Source organism: Helianthus annuus, chromosome 17 (genome assembly GCF_002127325.2).
Source record: "Helianthus annuus cultivar XRQ/B chromosome 17, HanXRQr2.0-SUNRISE, whole genome shotgun sequence".
In the NCBI taxonomy this organism is placed as follows: domain Eukaryota; kingdom Viridiplantae; phylum Streptophyta; class Magnoliopsida; order Asterales; family Asteraceae; genus Helianthus; species Helianthus annuus.
Window position 1 is genome coordinate 65,810,675 of NC_035449.2, and position 22,351 is coordinate 65,833,025.

At 38.7% G+C, this 22,351-nt stretch overlaps 3 protein-coding genes across 3 annotated transcripts; 1 reads left to right on the forward strand and 2 right to left on the reverse strand.

The window, feature by feature from the left end:
- Window positions 1–1,718: 1,718 nt before the first annotated feature.
- Window positions 1,719–13,605, forward strand: LOC118488844 (golgin subfamily A member 6-like protein 22). Its single transcript, XM_035986239.1, has 4 exons — window positions 1,719–2,234; window positions 10,568–10,757; window positions 11,061–11,159; window positions 13,547–13,605. The coding sequence occupies exons 1-4, from the start codon at window positions 1,719–1,721 to the stop codon at window positions 13,603–13,605; spliced, it is 864 nt and encodes a 287-aa protein (XP_035842132.1).
- Window positions 13,606–14,704: 1,099 nt separating this feature from the next.
- Window positions 14,705–17,784, reverse strand: LOC110924857 (putative late blight resistance protein homolog R1B-16). The gene has a single exon (XM_022168841.2). The coding sequence runs from the start codon at window positions 17,535–17,537 to the stop codon at window positions 14,943–14,945; it is 2,595 nt and encodes an 864-aa protein (XP_022024533.2). The 5' UTR covers window positions 17,538–17,784; the 3' UTR covers window positions 14,705–14,942.
- A 1,813-nt stretch (window positions 17,785–19,597) lies between these two features.
- On the reverse strand, window positions 19,598–21,577 carry LOC110924519. Its single transcript, XM_022168520.1, has one exon. The coding sequence runs from the start codon at window positions 21,575–21,577 to the stop codon at window positions 19,598–19,600; it is 1,980 nt and encodes a 659-aa protein (XP_022024212.1).
- Window positions 21,578–22,351: the final 774 nt, after the last annotated feature.

Here is a 22,351-nt window from a genome sequence, read left to right on the forward strand (position 1 = left end):
TCAATTTTTACCATAAATCTCTGCCTTCTCTCTCCTAACATCACCTACTCCCTTCATCTTCCTCCTCAAGAACCCTAAACCTTCAAGCTTCCATAACTCTCTCAATTCTCCACCAAATCCACTGATTTTTGGGTCCATCTTGGGTAATTTTTCAAGACGAACAAAACCCCCAACACGGTTTTCATCAAATCTTGCTATTGTGCAAGATTTCTGGGCGTGTTCTTTAGGGTTTTTGAAAGGGTGTTCATCAAATTGCTTGTTTGCCATCTTTTCTTAGTTCTTCTTGTCTAACAACATCAAAGGTATGGATTCTTCTTAAATTTATGCTTGATTATTATATATTAGCGTTTTTCTTCCGAAATTTTAAACTTTTTGGTTTAAGAGTAGGTTGTTTAGACAATGTATGTTATGCTAGCATGATTTTGAGCAAGATTAGTTGTTTTGAATGGAATTTGAGTATGTCATAACAATAGTGAAGTGATTACACTGTTATGAACATGATTGAACATGAAGATGATGTTGACTTTTGTTAAAATTATACGAGATTGTAAGATTAACAAAAGATTAATAAGTTTATGATAAAGTGAGCGACTTTGGAAGTTTAAAGAGGCGATTTTGCATATACTTGTTAATTAAATTGTCGACATCATACCTCATGTTCAAAGTTTGGGAGTTAATGAAGGTTGAATTTCTATTGATATTTTGCTTGTTTGTGATTGTAGTCATGGCGGGAAGCAAGAGACAAAAGACTACGGGTCAAGCTTCATCATCCGGGATTGGGTCTTCTTCCGGTTTAATACCGAAGAAGTGGGAGTAACCGAGCTCTGTTGAGGAAAATGATGCAAGATTATACCGACAAGATTGGGAATGGGCAAAGTTCAGGGATAGCAAAAGTGCTAAAATTTGGGATGACGAGAAGAACAAACAGTTGTCAAGTTATCAAGATAGAAAGCTAGAAGCTAAGTTGTGGAAATGGAAGATGGTGAATGGGGTGAACACATCGGTTCCAACAAGAGTGATATGTGAACGGACTGTGAATGTAGAGGAATTCCGGAACATCGGGATTGTACAAATGTTTGAGAGGCTAGGATGGGAGAGTGTTTTGGATTGGTGTGAAGACAATACTTCCAGGATTTACTTGTCGGAAGTATGCGAATGGTTGTCCACTTTGAAGCTTGTCAACAAGAATGAACCCCCTTCACAATGGAAGCTAGTGGGGAAGACAACTCGAGGAAACATGACGATGTCGTTCGAAACTATGAATCGTATTGCTCGGTTTGACTCTTTGGGAGCACAAGCATATGACTACCCCACCATCGAGCAGTTTTTGGATAACCATATGAACCCAAATGATGTTGATCAATTGACAGATGTTATTTTACCGACCCACCAAGGGGGGGAAATGAAGCGGAAACAAATGTCGCTTGAAGGAAAGATTCTTCAAGGTATCTCGGTTGAAAACATCTTAGCGAGGTTTGGTGATCGTGGGGGAGTGAGAGTCAGTGACTGTAGGGTGGTGCACGCCTTACTGTATGGGACCCCAACGCTGTCGTGGAGGCACATAGTGATGATGAACACATGGGCCACCAGGGAGGCGTCTCAGAGGCGGTTTATTCCGTATGCACGCCTCATTAGTGCCATGATTGTGCAGCAAAAACTGTTTACCCCTGGAAGCACTATGGGTCTCTAAGCCAGTGGAGGAATTTAACGTGGCTTACATGAAGAAAAATTGGAAGATAGAGGTCAAGTTCTCGGGAAATAAGTATGTTGTGACCGATGAGTTGGGGAACAAGTATGAGGTCCGTACTTCTGGGGCACCACCCGTGCGGGAAGAAGATGTGGAGATGGAGGAAGAAGAGGAGCAGGAAGCTGAACCTTCCGGGGCACAAGGACCGAGGCAACGATACATGCGGCCACACAGAGAGATTAACGCAGAGGTGGCAGGTTTTGTGACTCGGAGACGTGTGCCCTCTTACAAAAATTTTGATAGGGGGCAACAGGAGATATATGATAATGTCTCTGCATGTATAGGAGAAGGTCGGGAATACAATCAAAGGAGAGAAGCTTGGCAAGGGTCTTACGGAGCTTCAATGCAAGAATACTGGGACGCTCAAGGAGCCCAACGTGAAAGAATGAATAAGTTCATGGAAGAGCAAGAACTGTTCCAAGCCATGCAAAGATCACACATGGAACAGTTAGCAAAGCTACAGGAGGATGAAGCAGCCCGAAGGCGGGCATGGGAAGAAGCGGAAGCGGCGCGTCGACAACAAGAAGAAGAATTGAACCGCCGCCGTTGGAGTGCCATGTACGTCTCTCAACAGATGGCGCTTAATAACGCCAAAGTGTTGCATGATCAGGAGCGACACCATAGAGACTACCAAGCCGGCCTCCCCTACGCCGAGCACTCGGGGTGGACAAATTACTCCGATCTTCCCTATCCTCAAGGCCCATCCGACCCGACTCCGCATTGGCCCGAAGCGGTAGGGTCTAGCTTCGTTCCAATCCCGTACCAACCACCGCCCCAAGGGGAGCAAAGCCCCTTAGATAACTATAGGGAGATGTTCGAGGCCCTCACTGGTTATCCATACCAACCCAACCCGCCCATGGATCCAAACGAGCGATATCAGCGGTAGAGGTATGGTATGTTTTATGTTGTTGTTGTTGTATATTATATTCCGTTATTTCTTTTCGTTTTTATTTAATTTATGTCTAGGTAAATGAACTTTGTGGGTGTGTTCCCTATATAACCCTCACGAGACCGACTCGTCCTCCCGAGCTATCGGGAGGTTTAAAGGGCTTGTGTGCATATGCTAAATGCCGTCGTGATTCCTACGAAAGTGAGTTAGGTTTATTGTTGTTGTAAAATATTTTCCACATAAAGTCAAAGGTAAAATAATATATGGCTTGGTAATAATTTCATAAAAGTGGTGGAACTAGGTAACTAACAGATTTTGATGGTTGTGAGAAGCATGCTTCTACACAAGGGTTAAGATTTGTAGGTACATTATGTTCGTGAGACGATCGCTTTGTTGAAAAGATGAAGAACACACGAGGAACTAGCGAAAAATCAGGTGCATACGTTTCTTTTTATCTTTGATTTTTAGTAGCAAATAAGTGGATTGTAAATTGTATTTTATTTTTCGGGGTGTAATTTTGGGGAGGTTAGCCGTGTCACATCCCTTGTGCTTTAAAAACTCTAGTTCTTACACATTGAGGACAATATGTACCTTAAGTGTGGGGATGGGGGAGTAGTAAAAATTTTCGATTTTGACCCGTTCATTTAAATACTACACATTGAGGACAATGTTTACCTCAAGTGTGGGGATGGGGGAAAATTTCAAAATTTTTTTTTTCAAAAATGTCTTGTTTTCAAAGCAATCTCAAAAGCACAAGTAACCAAGTCAACGAGGGATGTCACAAACCATTTGGTCTTTTGTCATGGTCAAGTTCAAATTAATAAGCATATCGGGTATTTAGCGGGTGGTTATTTGAGAATAATTCGCCTAAGGAACTAGCAATGTATGCATATCACATATCATACCCTTATACGTAAGGTTTGAGCCCTTTATACATCATAGATTCGCATTCACATGTTTCTTTGTTTGAGTGGGCCATTAGTCGCGTATTGTAGAACTTGCAACTTTTGATACATTTGAGACTATAGACCAAATACAAGCACGAGAATGATTAAGGCATTAGGTAAATTTTTTTTTCTCTTTAAACCATTTTTCTATCCTTACCCGAACAAACTCCTTAGTTGCCCATTTTGAGCCTAGACCTTTCGTTTGATCACCCACTTAGCCCATAGCCATAAGCCTTTTCTTTTTAAACCCGTGTGATGAAAATTCGATTATAGGAAATTAAGTTTGTATAGTTGTGATTCATTTGTGTAAAAAAAAAAATCAGAAAATGTTGCGAAAAAGAATGAAAAAGTATTGAGAAAAACACAAAAAGATGTGCTAGTAGTTTGTTGAATAAAAGGCGAAAGTTTTTGCCCATTGTGGATGTTTATAGTTTGCTTTTGTTCAGTTTAGTGGTTTGTAATAAGAATCGAATTTTTCATCACCTTAGTCACTTTAAAGATATCCTATTCCTACCCTTCGCCTAGCCCTGTTACAACCCCTCAAAGACCTTTTGACTTGTGCTTAGTATTGGTGTTCAATAGTGGAGGATGATTGAGTTGCAAGCCTATGCGGGTACGTGTTCTAATCGGTTTTGAGCGATTAATTGTTGAAAAGCTAATACATTATACATGTTAGCAAACTTTAAGCCGAGTGGAGAGCACATTGCGAGGGATATGCATGATTTGTTAGTTTTACGGGCGGGTTAATCTTGGGTAACCATTTGTGTATTTAAAGCACGTCACCACTAAATACATTGAATATTTTAAAGAGTTTGAACTTTTGTATGACAATAGACCTTAACTTATGTCTCGGGAATGGGATGTGCATTTGTTGTTCGACCCACGTGAAAGTGAAAAACAGATTTGCTTGAGGGCAAGCAAAAGACAAGTGTGGGGATGTGATACGTGGTTAGAAACCGGTGCTTTGTATTGTTTAACTTAACGTTTTTACGTAAGTTTGAGTTTCGAATAGCCTACTTTTAATCAAGAATGTGTTTTGCAGGTTTGATGGAGTTTAAGGAGCTTTTCGGGAGCTTTACGGGTCACCGGGTCGAAAACCGGAGCACCAGGATGCGTTACGGATCAATCGAGAGTGCAAGGAACAAGAAACGGAGAAGTGGGTTTTTAGGGGCCGTCGGCGACGGGTGTATACCCGTCCCGGACGGGTCCCAGATAATCCCGTATGCTGATTTTACCCGTATCCAGTCAATTAGGCCGTCGGCCAAACAAGAGCTTTTGGGAGCCCGTCGGCGACGGGGTCAGGCCCGTCGGCGACGGGTGTTGATTTTGTGAAACGCGAATTTTGGCTAATTGGGGGTCTATTCCGATTTCTATTGGTCCAAACTCATTCAAGAGGGGAGTTACACATTATTGGGAGTTTGAAAACCATTCTTGGAGCCATATTCACCACCACTTCATCTCTAATCCATCTACCATCCATCTTACAACCCGAATTCTCATCCGAATCCAAACCCTAGTTCATTACCATTACAATCATTCTTCCACCTTCCATCCATTCAATTTCTCCACCACAAACCCTAACCATTCCTTCACCGTAAAGCTTCATGATGATCCAATTCAAGTTTTCAACATCCGGTGATCAAGTTTCGTCGATCATGCGTGGCTAATTCCTTGGAGGTTTCACCCCGGTGTAGGTTAATTGTAAGTCTAGGGTTAAAACATTGTTCTTGGATTGATTTTGTGACAAATTGCTTCTTGATTTGAAACTTATGATAATTGTCTTGCATTTGTATTGAATTCGTAAACCGTCGAGTGAAGATTAAACTTGATTTTATGAAATGTTTATGTGCAATTATGCCTTGTCTAGGTTAGAGTTTACATGTTCTTGGTAACGAAGTGCATTGTGGTCCATTCTTTATAACGTTGATAGCTCTTGGCACCTAAGCCGTGCGACACTAAACTCGTTAATCGTTTTTGCAATTGAATCAATCTTAAAACGTGTAGGAACCCTAGGAATGCAATTACCGAACCGGGTGTGAACCTTGTTTTCTTATTATTGTTCAAACAATCATTTTCACTTCTTGCGTTTAGTAATCGTGAGTAGTTAATTTAGTTAATCATTTTAGTTATTCTAATTCACAATTTCCAATCAAACAAGAACATACAAAAACAATATAGCAAGCTTCATAAAAGTGACAACTATTCATAATTCAATCAAATCCGCACACAAACCACATACTCTTCGTGGTTCGACCCCTTGCTACCACTAGCTATATGTTAAGGGTAATTAGGGTATATAAATATTATCTTTGACCGGAGCGCGACACTCCGATCACATATCTTAGACATGATACACCTTATCGAGATCTCTTTATTTTCAGGTACCTGAGGTTATTCTTGAACCATCATGTCTATTGTCTCTTCAAGAGACCATTTTAATATAACCTCGACTTGACCATCTTAATTAGTTGCTCCAACGTTCGAGGAATTTTATTGTTGGAATCGACTGGTCTACCACGCTTCAGACGTGCAATAGACTCATTACAAACATGTGGTGATTGTCCTTCTGGGACACTCATCTTAATTGGAGCATTAGCAGTTGGTATATGTGACATAATCACCTTTTTAAGGTTAGTGAATGCGTCTGGTAATATATTCGTTAATCTTTGTAAATGAGTTATTCTTTGAACTTCTGGTTCACACTTTTAGTTTTGAGGATCAATGATAATTCATACCAACTCATTTCTTTTCCAACTGCTTTTTATCTCCCCCTGATGTTGGGAATGTTAATCCATTTAGATGGATATCAATTAATTGAGCCATAAATAAATATCTCGTGAAAGACTTTATTCGTTATCATATATTCCCAACCACCTTTTAAGGTCCCATCTTTGTGCGTAGTGGTGGATCAATTTCAATATATACTGCACAACCAAAATCTTAGAAGGGACATATTTGGTTCCTGACTAAAACCAACTATAATGGGGATATGTTGGCCTGATGTGAATTAATGTTATTGCATGTAAAATTACATGTACTCATATATAAACATGAACTTGCTCTCATGATTATTTGCTTTGCTATCAATCGTAGACGTTCAGTGATCGTCTTAACAAAAGCACTTATACGAATGTTTTTCTTTAAGAACTTAGGAATTAAATTTACCATTATTTCCAAAATAAATAAGTAATAAGGAATATTGTGCTTGTTATCTCATTAGCTAAGCCACATATCACACAAACTTCAAGTTGTGAATTTGATAACCATTTAGACGATGCATCAATTTAAAACACCAAATGGTATCATGTTTGGATATGTGTATCCTTCAGTCACTTCCAGAATATTTAGGGATACACACCCTCCTTTATTTGGCAAATATAAATTTCCGTTGAGAGCAAACATTACATACAAATTATCAGCTTGAAGAATCTTCTACTTCTTCATTATGTTTCACATCATCATTGACTTGGTGTGGTCTAACCAGTCATGCCAATTAAGTAAATAATCATGATACATAAACTTCTAGTTTACGATTGTATGTGTAGTAGTTGCATTACACGAGAGAACAACGTGTTATCATTGCAAACTTTCATGGTGGCATCATTATAATTTCCTTTGGTCATGATCGTGACCTTTACACTGATCATCATCATATTCACTTTATGCAATGAGATAGAATCCGAAAACATTCATGGATTCTCATTCTTTGTTCAGTCACATGGGTATGAAATCATTTTAAACTCATACTTTGTTAATCGTATCGCTACTTCATGAGCATATCTCAGGTGTTACAAATGAACATCTTTTATCCAGATTTTCATTAAAGACAATCTTCTTTTCATATATTATAAATTGAGAAATCGTTACATGACCGAGTCATGTAGTATTATCGGTCTATAAATCTTATGACCTTTTATAAATTAATAATCAGATTCAGAGAGTATGAAACTTCTGATGTCATATTTAAGCATATTTATACCTCAGAAGCGTATTTGGGGGACAAACAAAATTTGCTTTATCTGATTTCTCTTATAAATAAATTTCTCTTCACATAATATTAATCGAGAAGTAATCGTATGTCCGATTATATAATATTATCGGTCTGACATCTTACGGTCTTTCATAACTTGATAATGAGATACATGAGTATGACACTTCGTGTCGTATCTAAGAATAGCTGTATTCTTTCATGATAGTAATAATAGATCATAACTTTGGTTTAGTTGTTCTCTCCGTATCATCTTTGTAAATAAATGATATCAAACCAAATATAAGAGCACACTATAAAATCTGTTGGTGCATGCGTCTGTCGACTTCGTCTTGTATCGAGTCCTGCATGTATGTAGATATATCAGGGCACGTTATACGAGAAATATGTCAAAAATGGGCTTGGAGGTAATTCCACACGAAATTACCTTTTCGTACTTCCGCACGAAATTACAGTCTAATTCCGTACGGAACTTAATTCCGCATGAATGATAATTTCGCTTGAGTTAATTCCATGAGAAATTACAAGCCTAAAAGTAGGGGTGTCTTGATTTCATTTGTAACTTTCCGGCTCGAGCACCGAAGTGCTGCCGAAGTGTCTACTCCCTGTAATTCTTTGTTAAATCAACCAAAAGATAGTTTAAAGTGATATTCTAGCTGAATTGAACTTGATACGTCTGTTTCTGCCTTTCGTATCAAGCAAAAACTCTTCTGATCGACTCGTTTGGGTCTGAAAACGATCCTACAAGTGGTATTAGAGCACAGGAGGAAGAGTTCTTACCAATTCAGCTGCAAATTCTGATTTCTACACCTTCTTTTCAAAATTAAACTTGATTTTACGATCAAAATGTCTTGATTTTCACATATCATGTGCGCATTACTGTTTTAACAAACCCCAGAAAGTTTCAGACTTAAAATCGACCTAGAACTTGATCAATTTGACAAAATTCAGTTCGAGATGATGACATCAACATAATTTCGCACGGAATTAGGGTCTAATTTCGCACCAGATAGTAATTTCGTTTGAAAGGTTCATACGAAATTAGTGATTCCGCACCAAAGCTGTAATTTCGTTTGAGAGGTTCCACGCGAAATTAGTAATTTCGCTTGAAGTTCTGATTTCGTTTGATAATTCCGCACGGAATTACAATTTCGTTTGAAAGGGTATCACTTCGAACGGAATTAGGGTAATTTTGTTCCAAAGCTATTTTTGTTTGAACGGGTAATTTCGTTTGTACGAGTGATTTCGTTTGAAAGGGAATTTTGCATCAAGGGAATTTCTTTTGAAAGTTAATTTCGTTTGAACTGTCTGATTTTGTGAATTTTGATAACCGAAACATGGAAGAGGAATTTTATAATTCCTTTGCTACGCCGATTACCATTACTCAGCAAGCTATGTTGGAAAACGAAACGGGCACTATGCAGAAACCACCTAAACTCATGAACATTGAAGAGTATAAAGGATGAGAAGAACGGTTTGAAAATTGGGTGCAAGCAAATTATTTGGATGCTTGGGAATGTATTGAAACAAAATATGTTAGACCAAGGAATGATGACGAAGAGGAGATTGCAATTAAAGACTTAAGTGCTAATGAGAAAAAGAAATACAAAAACAAAAAGATGATGATCAGTTTATTGCAACAAGCTTTGAAAGAAGATATCTTGGTCTTATTGCAACACAGTGGGAGTGCATATTCGATTTGGAAAGCTTTAAGATCTAAATTTGTTGGAAGCCAAGAGATGATTAAGAATAAGAAATCGCTTCTGTAGAAAGAATTTGATCTATTTCGTGGTTTGAAAACTGAGAGTACCAAGCAGATCATTGAAAGATACTGCAATTTGTTAGTAAACATGAAGAGAGTGAGCATCACAAAGGACAATGAAGAATTGATTGAGAAGTTGGCTGATGCATTGCCGCATGAAACTTGGGGCACATATCTCATGATGTTGAGGAACAAGAAAGGTTTTGGGAATTTAACGTTGAGTAAGTTCATTGAAAAGCTTGAAGCTCAGGAAATGGAACAAAGAAAGATTTCAAGAATGAAAGACTTCGATGGTGAACAAGATATTGGTCTTTATTACAAAGCAGATATCAATGATAAGACCAACATGTCACCAAAAGTTGAAACTGCATTCAACGCAAAGAGTTCATCGGGAGGTTCATCTAAAGGGTCAAATAGCAAAACAAGTTTTTCATCATATCCGTCAGTTGATCCAAACTTGTCAACAACAAAGAATGGCAAGAAGTTACAATGCAACATTGTGTTGAATCTTGAGAATGATCAGGATTACTCAGAGGAAGTTGCTAAAAGTCACATGTCTTTGTTGGGAACTGTGTTGGAGTCGTATGGGAGTTTAGTAGCAGGGAGGATCGAGAATCCAATGCTTACAAAAGAAGATTACGATTAAATCGATGCTGAAGAAATGGAATTAATGGATATAAAGTGGTGTTTAGCAAGTGTGTTGAGGAGAGCTGAGAAGTTCAAACAGATCACAGGAAGAGATGACTTCCGTGATGCTAATGTTTCTACTTTAGATTTTGATAAATCTAAAGTTACTTGTTTTCGTTGCAGGGAAAAAGGACACTTCAAGAGGGAGTGCAAAAACCACGAAGAAAGTGGAGCTCAAAATCCGTTCAATAACAATGATTACTATCGGAAAGTAATTTATCATCAAGTTGCTCAACAGCCACATCAACAACAACCACAAACTGCTCATGCAAGAAAAGAAATTGAAGAATCATCAAAGAAAGCTTGTATGGTGAATCAAGAAAATGAAAAATCATCAAAAGGATTCAGTTGGGACAAATATGTTTCAGCCGATGGTAAAGCGTATTTGTTAGATCAAGATGATGAAAAGTTACCAGAAGGGTTTAGCTGGGCAAATTTCAGTTGGGATGACCATGATCCTAGCAAAACTTCAAATCACAAAGCTTTTGTTGCTCGAGTTGAAGAAGATAGTGATAATGATAATGATTATTATGCAAAACGAATGCAGAAGCATTTGAGAAAGATGGAAGAGAGTGATAGTGAAGATGAAAAAGCAAAAAAGAAAAAGAAGGTCAAAACACCAGTCAACAATGATGATGAAGAAGTTCAGGTGATAAAAAGAAAGGTAAAGGAAGTTCCAAAGTTCAAAGTAAATGAAGAAGTTGATGCAAGAAAGATTCCAGTGAATTGTGAAACCCGTGAGATTATGAAGAAGAAAAACAATGAACTGATTAACAACATGAACAGGTTGAAGGAATCTTACGATGTTATGAACAAAGCCATGAATCAGTACAATGATTCAAGCAGTGAACAAGCCACAACAATGAAAACACTTCAGGGAGCTTTTATGACAAAGCAGAAAATTGTTAACAATTACATCGAGAAGTGTGCTGTTTTGGAACAGAAATTGGAAACCCAAAGAATTGAAACGGAAAGAGTTAATCGATTGTTAAAAAGTTACTTATGTACTTCTTATGTCATTGACATGATTTATCCAACAGTGGAAGGCATGAAGGTATTTGAAGACGATGAAGTATCTGAAGAAAAGACTTCTGAAAAGAAGAAGGCTAAGAAGAAGGATACTGAAGTTAAGACATCTGGTAAGAGACAAGGTGTTAGTTACAACAAGTGTCCACCCCCGCTTGAAAATGGATATTCTCCAAGAAATCCAAATTCAGAAAGAGTCGAAAAGGCAACAAATTTACAGTGGGAGTCGGTGTCTTCAGTTAACTTGCCAGAAAATATTGATGTCACGTTTACATCATCTGACACTGATCAACAATCTCAATTGATGAAGAAAGTGGTGGATCATGTGTTGGATAACGATGAAACAGAGGAGTCAAAGTCGAAGTCAAAATCAGAGTCAGAGTCAAAGTCTGAATCCGACATGTCAATTTCAAAAGTCAAGCAGGGCAAAAGAGTTTACAATAAAGAATTCTTGTTATCAAAATCTAATTTGAATGATGAAACGTTCAAAGCTGCATATACTTTGAATGATTCTGACAAATTATATTCTGATGAAGAATTTCCAATAAGAGGTGTTAAACCAGAAATGATAAAAAAGGTTTTCAAACTAACAGAAATCAATATTTCTGAAATAAAAGATGAAAATCTTTCTGAAAAACCTAAACCTTACACCTCAAGAGTTCAACAACGTCTAAACAAGAAAAATGGTTACAATTTTGGTTCATGTTTTCAAAAGAAACCAAACCATAACGGTAATTTCAAAAAGAAAGGTCTTGGATTTATTCCACCAGAAAATCATAAAAATGAGAAAACTTATAAACCAAAAATTGTATTTGTTTCAGGAACAAGCTCGGAAGAAGAGATGAAAAGCTCATTCTGGAAGCAGTCAAACAGAGAGTTCCTTGCAAAGAAGCAAGATGAAATGAAGAATGAAGTTGTTCAGAAGAAAGAAACGAGAACCTGTTTCCAATGCAACACAGTTGGTCACATTGCGAAGGATTGTTCTAAGGCAATTCATTCAAAACAGGAAGTGTCTTGTAAACTGAAAGAAAAGATGGTTGAAAATGAATCACCAACCCAACCGTTTATAGTTTTCAAAGATTCAAAATTTGAGGTTGGTGAATGTTCAAAGAGGTTTTACAAAATTTGAGGTTGGTGAATGCTGTCCATCAACGCTATTAACGATGAAGAAGAGCGTCGCATGGATTTAGACCTCTTGGAAAAGCGAAGAGAGGGATGGCGGCCATCTGTGAAGACAAGTACAAAACAAAGCTTGATAAATACTATAACATTAGGGTGCGCATATGCACCTTTAATCCTTAATCCTGGAGATTACATCTTCAGAGACAATGAGGCCTCCAACAGGGAGCGTCTATGCAAGCTTGCTCCCAAATGGGAAGGACCCTATGTCGTCGACAAGGTCCTAGGGAAAGGGCGTACCAGTTGCGCACCCTCATTGACAAGACGGTCCCCAGGACCTAAAATGCTCAGCAGTTACGAAAGTGCCATATGTAACTTGCAGTTATCTTTGTATTTACGGCCCCGTGCCCAACACATTATGTAAAATACAAGAAGTGTTGACTACATTACCTCTCGTTTCTTACCTTATGAATTTTGTTTACAAATGCATATACCACTTTGGGTATACATGAAAATATCATTGGCACACAACGACTTTATAAAGGTTGTAGACCTCCAAGGCTCGTCACGACCAAGTGCACAACCGGGTCAATCTTACACACACCTGTCTTAGCCAACATTTACTCGCAGCATCTGTGCAAAGCAGTCTACATTTGCACAAATTGTAAAACAAGCAAAATTCAAACAAACGGCCCAAGGCCCAAAGAATTCACATCCACGTTGAAAGCATAACCTTGACAGGTTGTCTACCGGCAAAAATAGGTCACAACCACAGTCCACAAACATTCATAAAAACATGTTCAACAAACATAAAATAAAAATTGTTTGAGACCATTAAATGGTCATACTACCAAGCTACGGCATGCAAGCCGATCATGATAAAGTCTAACTTTGACCCCCCGATGGGGCCTGCATCACCGGTTGTCGCGTCACCACCTTCTAAGACCTTCCGTAACACATCCACGACAACTCCCTTCCGGGACAGTTTCTTGATAGCCTTCAATATATGCTGAAATCCAGGTAGCCAAACGCCTTATGTTTCTCGGAGTAATTCCAAGAACAATCTTCTTTGAATAGTTCGAAATTGTTGTCTGGTTTTCCTTCGATGGCATACGCCATGCCTTTGGCATAACCGTCTTTACGGCCACTATTATACGCTGCTCCACCAAGCTCGAACATATATTCAACTAATTCTTAAGAAGCCATCAGACGGCAACAATCTGCGTCGCAACCCCCTTTTGAATTGTAAAACCGATCACACTAAAGACGAAGCGACTCTTAAGGGTCGAGAGATTGCTATTCACGACTTGCTGAACCATGTTCAAGATGCTCGCCAAAAGTTTTGATTGTTGTTTTATTTTAACTCATAACCATTATATAGACACCATCCTCAAGAACCTTAAAGCAATTTCGATGAAAAGAAATCTCCAACAAATATAGAGATACAATAGTAACCCAAAAATATCATAGGTAAAAGATTTAATGTAAGACGTACATTTTCAAACTTGTTTGAAAGCAAAATTATTTTAACGTTTATGGTTTTTTAATATTGGTGATTTCTTAAAGAATAAATTATAAATGGATTAAGGATAGATTCAAACTTCTTTTTCAAGGGTTGCGTGATGCTTGGTTTGTACCATAATTATATAGAACTAGTTTTTGATCCGTGCATTACTCGGGAATATGGTAGCTATCGATTTGAATCATTACAATATTGGTATAATTTCGATACTTGTTATAATAACTCAAAGATTAAACCCTGTAAATAAGGATATCAACATGTGTAAGATACATGTTAATAACGGTTTTGATAATACCGTTACTGAGAGTAGTGAAGCTTGAGATTTCCGACCAGGGGCGTAAGTCACTGGACCTAAAAATCTATATAAAAACAGGGGTCGAAAACGTATATACCAAAAAATTTCTATACGAAAACTGCTTACTCTCCACTATTGAGCGAAAAGTTCGGCGGGTCGGCCGCCCCCTCCCGCCCCTTAAAAGCTTCGCTCATGGTTACAGATGTTGTTCAATCTAAATTGACGTGGTGTCGATATTGTTAGGACGATATCATCTTATTTCGTCACGTGCAATGTAGATTAAAATACGCATGTTACTAGATGAAATATACTTATATGGCATTCAAAATTTTATATATCATCTCGAATTCTCGATAAGATGTAGAATTAACTACTTTCTTTAAAACTTATTGACTTTTTAAAAAGATAAATGATATTTGGTATTGTGAGTGTGTTTAAGAGGAAAAAATTAAGACCAAATGTAGTAGTGTAGGAGTTTCAAGCCCCTCCTTTGGGCATGAGCTGACATGTGTCACTCGAGTCAACACAGAGGCTTTATGGGGCTGGAAGGTAAGATGGGTGTTACCCAAAGAACAACTTTCTTTTTTGAAAATTAAAACAAATAATATTTAATGTGTGTGAATTACATGTTAATAATAATAATAATAATAATAATAATAATAATAATAATAATAATAATAATAATAATAATAATAAATAACACATTTTTTAGACAAAGGTGCTTGTTCTTAATAATTTACCCTCATAGCCAGAGTTCAATTGTCTCTCCTCACAAAATAATAACAAAATAAATTACACAATTTTTAGACAAAGGTGCTTATTCTTGATAATTTCCCTTCGTAACCAGAGCTCCAATGTCTCTTCCAACATAACATATTTCTCCCAAAACAAAACCCTTACATGCTTTCAGATAAACCAAGACCAAAATCGACAGCTGTATTCATTGATATTTAAATCTTTCTACCAAAAAAACCTTTTGACATCAATCTTTAGGTCATAGTTTCCAAAATCACGTTGCTCTTCTTGAATTCTTCTAACAGATTGACCAATAGAGTGGTTACCATTCCAGATTTTAATAAGCTGAAGCGTTGGTATGTCCCCAATTTCAAGGGGGATCTCTTTAAGATTTCTGCAGATAACTTCTAATTGTCGGAGACACGGGAAGCTTCCACTATAGGCTTCCCACACTTCGATATCTAACTTCTCAAGTCTCAAGAATTTTAGTTGTGGGAAGTCTTGTTCATTTGTGTTCCAGCAACTTCCCTTAAAAGCATCTTCTTTTAGTTTGAGAACCTGGAGATTAGGTAACGATTGAATGATTGACATATCACTCCACGGTAGAAAACACTTTTCTAGTGTAAGTGTTTTCAATGATGTTGGGAATGTAATATGAATACCTCCATAGCAAGTTACTTTGAGATTTTCAAGGTAGGTGAGAGATTTAAATTCATTACGCTTTCTTCTGTAAGTAGTATATGTAAGTTCCTTAATGCAGGGAAAACACTTTTGAAAATTATCTACCCCATCTCCCAACACAATACCTGAAATACTTTGCAAATTCATTGGTTTTTCAATGGAACGAAGTAAAAAGGACGTCTTCGTTCTCTTATTATAAGGTTGATAAGTCCTCAAATGCCTTAGATTTACCAAATCTGAAATGTTACCGGGTAAATCTATACATCTATGTTTTGAAATATAAATGAGGGTTTGAAGGTTCCATAAGTTGCATATTGAAGTTGGGAAACCTTCTGATTCTTTCCAAATTGCAAGATACCTCAAGTGAACTAACAGTTCCATTCCTTTGGGAAAATCATTCAATTCACACTTATGTAGATCTAACACCCTAAGTAGCACAAAGGAATAGAAACACTTTGCAATGTCAAAACTCAAGAATGTGAAGCACAAGAAAGATCGAAGGGTTTTGGAGGGCGAATGAGTAAAGCTCAGATCGTTTGTATCTTTTTCTATGAACATACGATATGGCGTATATGGTGGTGTAATAACATTAGAGGACGATTTATACCTCTCTAATTGTTCTTCCTTGGCTTTTTTCAAACATAGCTCCCTGACAAGATCATGCACTTTACAAGTTCTGGCAGCTCCATCCGACTTCTTCCTATCTGCTACCATTACAAGATTTCTGTCGATTAGATCAATCAGATAGCTCTCTGCAATATCCTCCAAGCTTCTATCTCCAGCTTGTTGAACAAACCCCTCAGCCACCCATAGCCAAATCAACTTTTGTACTTGAAACATGTAGTCTTCCGGAAAGCCACCAAGATAAAGAAAACACTCTCTCAAGTGTAAAGGAAGATGATTGTAACTTAAAGCTAATGTTTCAAGGCATCCGTTCTGGTCACCAACAATGTACGAACCAGTTCGCTTTGCAATTTCCACCCAAAAATTTTCACTTTGTGCTTCTTTTGCTAGAACTCCTGCAATGACAACCACTGCAAGTGGTAATCCTTGACAGTTTTCTACTATTTGCATTCCAGGTTTAATCGACCATTCAGGGCAATCTTTGCCATGGAACACCATCTCACACAACAACTCCCAACTTTTTTCTTTGTTCAAATATCCCAAGTGATGAATCAATCCATCTGAATTTGCATGCTTAGCAACTTCATAGAGGCGACTGGTGAGCAGAATTCGACTTCCAGAGTTATCATGGGGGAAAAATACTTTTAGCTTATCCCATGTTTGTTTGTGCCAGATATCATCAATGACAATTAAGTATCTCTTACCAAATAGGTGTCTGTGCACCAATTCACGAAGTCGAGAGTCATGGGTCTTTTCAAGATCTAGTTGAGCACGGATGGATTCAAGAATCTGAATCAACACACCACGCTTGTCATATGTTTGAGAAACAGTGACCCATACACGGACATGGAAATGATGCTTAACATAACCATCATTAAATACTTTGGTGGCAAGGGTAGTCTTTCCTATTCCGCCCATACCAACAATAGAGACAATATCTAGCCTCCTTTGATCTTCCACAAGTTTGTCTCTTATCAGCTCAGCATCATGATCAAAGCCCACTATGATTTCATTTAATAATTTCATCGATTCCTGTTGGCTTCCGATGAAGGAACTCGGACCAGCAGCAGATTGATCCAGCGTTGTTTTAGGTCTTAGAGATGAATCCATCTTCATGCTATCGATTCTTATATTGAAGAAATCTATCTCAACAGACTTTAAAGATCTCCTAACATCATCAAGATTTAAGGAGATATTTAAGTCTTCAGGTGTAGGGTAATCTTCAGTAATATTCCTAATGTAAACACCGGATAGAAAGAGATCGACGATATATTCGGCCTCTTCTGCTGCGCGTTTGAATTTTTTCTTCCGATCATTGACTTTTTCGAGCTCATGATGTAGGTCTTGATCTTGGTCAATGAAAAGGGTTTGGATCATGGAGCCCAACTCATCATGGAGAACTTGTAATTGAGGCCTTGCATACATAATTTCTAGGTTGTTGAAGAATGGGATGTCATTGGAGTTAATGACCTGGTTCAGCTTCTCCATGAACATATGGATACCAGCGTATGCCATCTTGTCTCAACCTTTCTGGAATAACAAAATCAGGCTCTGGAGGCGTCGTCGTCGTCAGATCTTCAAGGAACAAACAGTGAGGACCTTGTTGTTGCAGGAAAAGAGCCGATCTAGTTGTCGAATCTTGATCCTTGTGGTTGACTTGAGAATAGGGGGAGGTGGAAGAGAGGTGGAAATGTCTGGTGATGTACTTGCTGGCATGAGAGATGGATTGTTTCATATTTAAATCATTTTTTTATAATTTCATATAATATATTGGTTCATTGAACAGAACAACAGTTTAAATCGCTTTGTTTACTTAATGTTATATAAGCTTCAATAAATTATTCAATTTGATTCCTTCTCATTTTCTTAAATCGCTATATATTATAAGATGCGGTTTAGTTGTACTCAAACAAGATGCTCAAGGGAAAGTACACGTCGACTGAATCACGTCTTCATGCATTACGCTACCATATGAGAAGCTACTTTAGGTTAGATCTGAAGCAACTGAATGACATATTGGTTCAAAACTTATAGGGGAGACTTCCTTGGAAATGTTTGGGATACTGCTCAGCTCGTCATTCTTTCATCTTTAGCCACTCCTGAATATATAAGTCGGTTTGTAGACAGAGATGCATAATTAAAGTTTTTTTAGATCCTCATTTGGCACAACAGTTTGCTTATTTAGTTTCTAGATTTATAAAATTATCTCACTTGCTACAATAGTGTACACAAAGATACTATATATGGATATATCGATACGGAGGTTTATTAAGGAACAAAAAGAAAATAGGAAATCGATAACAATCCGTAAGTGGATCAGACTCCAAGAAAAATTAGAAGGGAAGAGACAAGCCTTGGGGCAATTTTCTGATATTTTTTTTATTAAACTTCAAACCTTAAATACATAATGCATGAGAAGAACAACTAAAAACAAGGAGAACATGGATGAACGGAAACTAAGATTATGCAAGTTATGGAGACTACTAAATGCATGCAGAATTAAAAATGGAAATCATGGTGAACGTGGCTGGATATGCGCGTGGACTCAGGAACAGTATGACGTACTTAGTCCAACAATCTCTTAGGGACCCCCACCTGCCTCTTGGGCCTATGCATCAGTACATCCAATGGGCTTGAGTTAATGGGCTAGATCGTATCAGAAATGAGGGAGTAGTCTTAACCCTCAAAAGTGATGGATGATCATAAAGAGTGACTTCACCATTAAAGGCTATATGTAGAGAGATACAGTACAAGTATAAAGGCGCATCTTATATGTTACTTTTTTAAATGATCTTCTGGTGCATTGGTAGCCCCATGACCTTTCAATGTGAAGGTTATGGGTTTGAGTCTCGCCTGGAGCAAAATTACTCAGGGTTGAGCCAAGGTTTTACCACAGTGGGTGATTGGCGGTGAGTTCCCTTTGAAATGGTGGCAGACCGGGTCACCAGCGCCGTTCTGTGTTCGCGTGAGTGCCCTTTTCCCATAGGGTTTACCTGGGTGGTCATGTTTTTTTTAATGGTTCAAAAGAAAAAAAAAAGATTAAGATCTTCGTTAATCTCAATACATACATTAAACTGTTAATCAAAATATATACATTAAACTTTCTTCATGCCAAACTGGAAACTGTTGGTGGTCCTTGCCATCTCCCACCATCTAGATCCAGTCCGTGTTGTTTTCTAGTGTAGATAAAAAAACTAGGCCAACTACCATTAATTATTAATTAGTTAGTTACAATTTCTGGTGGCAGCTTAAAGAGTGGGACTGGTCGTTCATACGGGCGCAGCTTTATGATGAGTGCAACCGGTTCCACGAATTATGGAAAACGATAAATGGACCTGGTTATCAAAATGTTCTGGATTCATTAGATTGGACTGGTATACACGGAGCACCTGAACTTAAGTGGCTACAAATGCCTTTCACGGGGCTTCTGATAGCAAACCGGTGGAATGTCGTTTGTCTCCTATTAAGTGACCTTGGTTGTGCTTCATTTTTTCCCATGTTCAGAACAGCCGAAGAAAGTATTCCGCATCGAACAGTCGCGCTTGTACATGTAAACAGGAACCATTTTATTCATGTCAGGTTAGAAGGGGAATATCCAATGCCAATCCCATCAGGATACTGGCGACAAGCGACACGGAACCAACACAAAAACGCCACGATCCATCTTTCTTTTTTACTAAGAGGACCGATGAGGAAAACGGGTTGTGGCTGGGTTGTATAATTCCATCTTGCAACATTTCTTGGATCAAATTAGTCATGATCTTTTTTTGGAAGTGGGGATACCTGTATGGTTTCACATTAACAGTAGTGGAATCATTGGAGAGTGGTATGTGGTGGTCATGGGTTCGGGTTGGGGGCAAAGTATGGGTAGGCAGAAAAAGTGGATAGAAGTCTTGTAGTAATTTGTTAATAGTAGGGTCAGTATAGGATGGAATGGGGTTATCATTGACTGGATTAATGGCATGGTGAATATGCATGGTGTGCAATGATGCAATGGAGTTATGTTTGAGTAGAGTGGTAAGAGAGCTTGGTGTCACCTGTCGATTTAGAGGTTCCCCGGTCAAGGTACATGGTGTGCCATCTTTAATGAATGAAATTTCTGGGATCGAGAAGTCAACCGTAAGGCGACCCAAAGTGCTAAGCCATGAAATACCGAGAACAACATCGGCTCCTTCAACTGGTAGAATAAAAAAGGGAATCTGGAACTGAGTTTTCTTTACCTGAAACTGAACGTCCGGACAGTAGCCCGTACACTGTATGAACTGACCGTTGCCTACCACCACCGAAAAAGGGACAATTGGTTTGGTTAACAGCTGCAATTGAGAAGCGATCCGAGGTTGAATGATACTATGTGTGCTACCACTGTCTACCAGAATCTGAACCAGTTTGCCTGAAATATATCCCGTAACACATAATGTTTGGTTAGAGGAAATACCAAAAAAAGCAGTGTCGGAGAGGGACATTAGTTTTGGTTGAGGGGACTCGTCTGGTGTCGCGTTATCAGTCATCGTAGGTACTGGCTCCGGATCGGCATCTTCATTATCCACTATTAAGAGAAATTGTGGCGGTGAGCATTTGTGACCCGGAAAATAACGCTCCGGACATTTAAAGCAGAGTCCGTCCTTTCGTCGTTGAGCGATTGCTTCCGGTGAGAGTCTTGTGACCGCTAAGGAAGAAGATAGTTTAGGAAGCATCGGCAGTAATGGTGGTTGGGTTGGTTTAGGGTGTGCATGGGTAGGGTTTGTAGTAATGGCGGGCGAGTAATTGGGTGGGGTCCATGGGCTGGTATTGGTTTTAGAAAATGAAATTGGTTTAGGTTTTGAAACTGGGCCGAGCTTATGTTCAACCGTTCTGGATAAGGCACAAGCCTCATGTAGGGTTTGTGGTCTCAAAATAGCTAACTCATTTTGAATGTCTTGCCGAAGACCTGATATGTAGCAATTTCGCAACGCTTCCCGAGAGAGTCCCGTAACACGATTACTGATACGTTCGAACTCGGTTTGGTAGTCGGTAACAGTGGTTGTTTGGCGAAGTTTGAATAGGGAGGCCTGATGATTTTCGTATGACGAAGGCCCGAAGCGTAATTCAACTTCTCTTTTAAACATGGTCCAGGAGCCGAGTAAATCATTGTTATGAAGGCTTTGATACCACGATAACGTGTCACCAACAAAGTGGAAGACAGATAGTTCAACCCGTTCTTCGGGGGGTATCCGGTAATAAGTAAAGTAATTTTCCGCTTGAAAAATCCATCCGAGTGGGTTGGTACCATCGAATAGTGTAAAATTAATCTTGAGTGGCTTAGGGTTAGAATGACGATTGTTGAATGAGGGGGATGCATCATCGTTAGGCTTTGGTGAAGTGGTGTGGATGGTATCTGATGAGAGGTTGTCAGATAATTTGGCGATGGTAGTCACCAAATTGGCTGTGGTCTCGATTAAGGCAGCAGGTTGTGAGTTCGTGTGGGTGGAAGCTGAATTGGTTGTGGTGATTAACTGAGACAATTGCTCAGAAACCGTCGGTGGGAGGTCCTCTGTTTGATCACGGCGGGGCGGCATAGCGAGGAGGCGAGTCGGGAATGAAAGCACCAAATGATAACAATCCGTAAGTGGATTAGACTCCAAGAAAAATTAGAAGGGAAGAGACAAGCCTTGGGGCAATTTTCTGATATTTTTTATTAAACTTCAAACCTTAAATACATAATGCATGAGAAGAACAACTAAAAACAAGGAGAACATGGATGAACAGAAACTAAGATTATGCAAGTTATGGAGACTACTAAATGCATGCAGAATTAAAAATGGAAATCATGGTGAACGTGGCTGGATATGTGCATGGACTCAGGAACCGTATGACGTACTTAGTCCAACAATCTCTTAGGGACCCCCACCTGCCTCTTGGGCCTATGCATCAGTACATACAATGGGCTTGAGTTAATGGGCTGGATCGTATCAACTTCCCTCTCCTCAAATAGAACATTGTCCTCAATGTTGAACTGTGGAAACTTTTGTTGAATTAAGTCAAGGTCTTCCCATGTGGCTTCCTCAATTGGTAAGTTAGCCCATTTAATCAAAAGTTGTTGTTGACCCAGTTGGCCCAAACGAGAGTCCTCAACCGATTCTGGCAGTAGCTGTGCATCACTGATATCGAACTCATCCAATTTGCCCTTTTTCTCACTTGAGTCACCAACACTTTCTTTCAGCAAGGAAACGTGAAATACCGGATGTAATTTGGAGCCTTCGGGTAAAAGTAGTCGATAAGCTACGTTGCCAATGCACTCAATTATTTTGTAAGGACCATAGAACCGACGAGATAATTTCTGCGATTGGCGT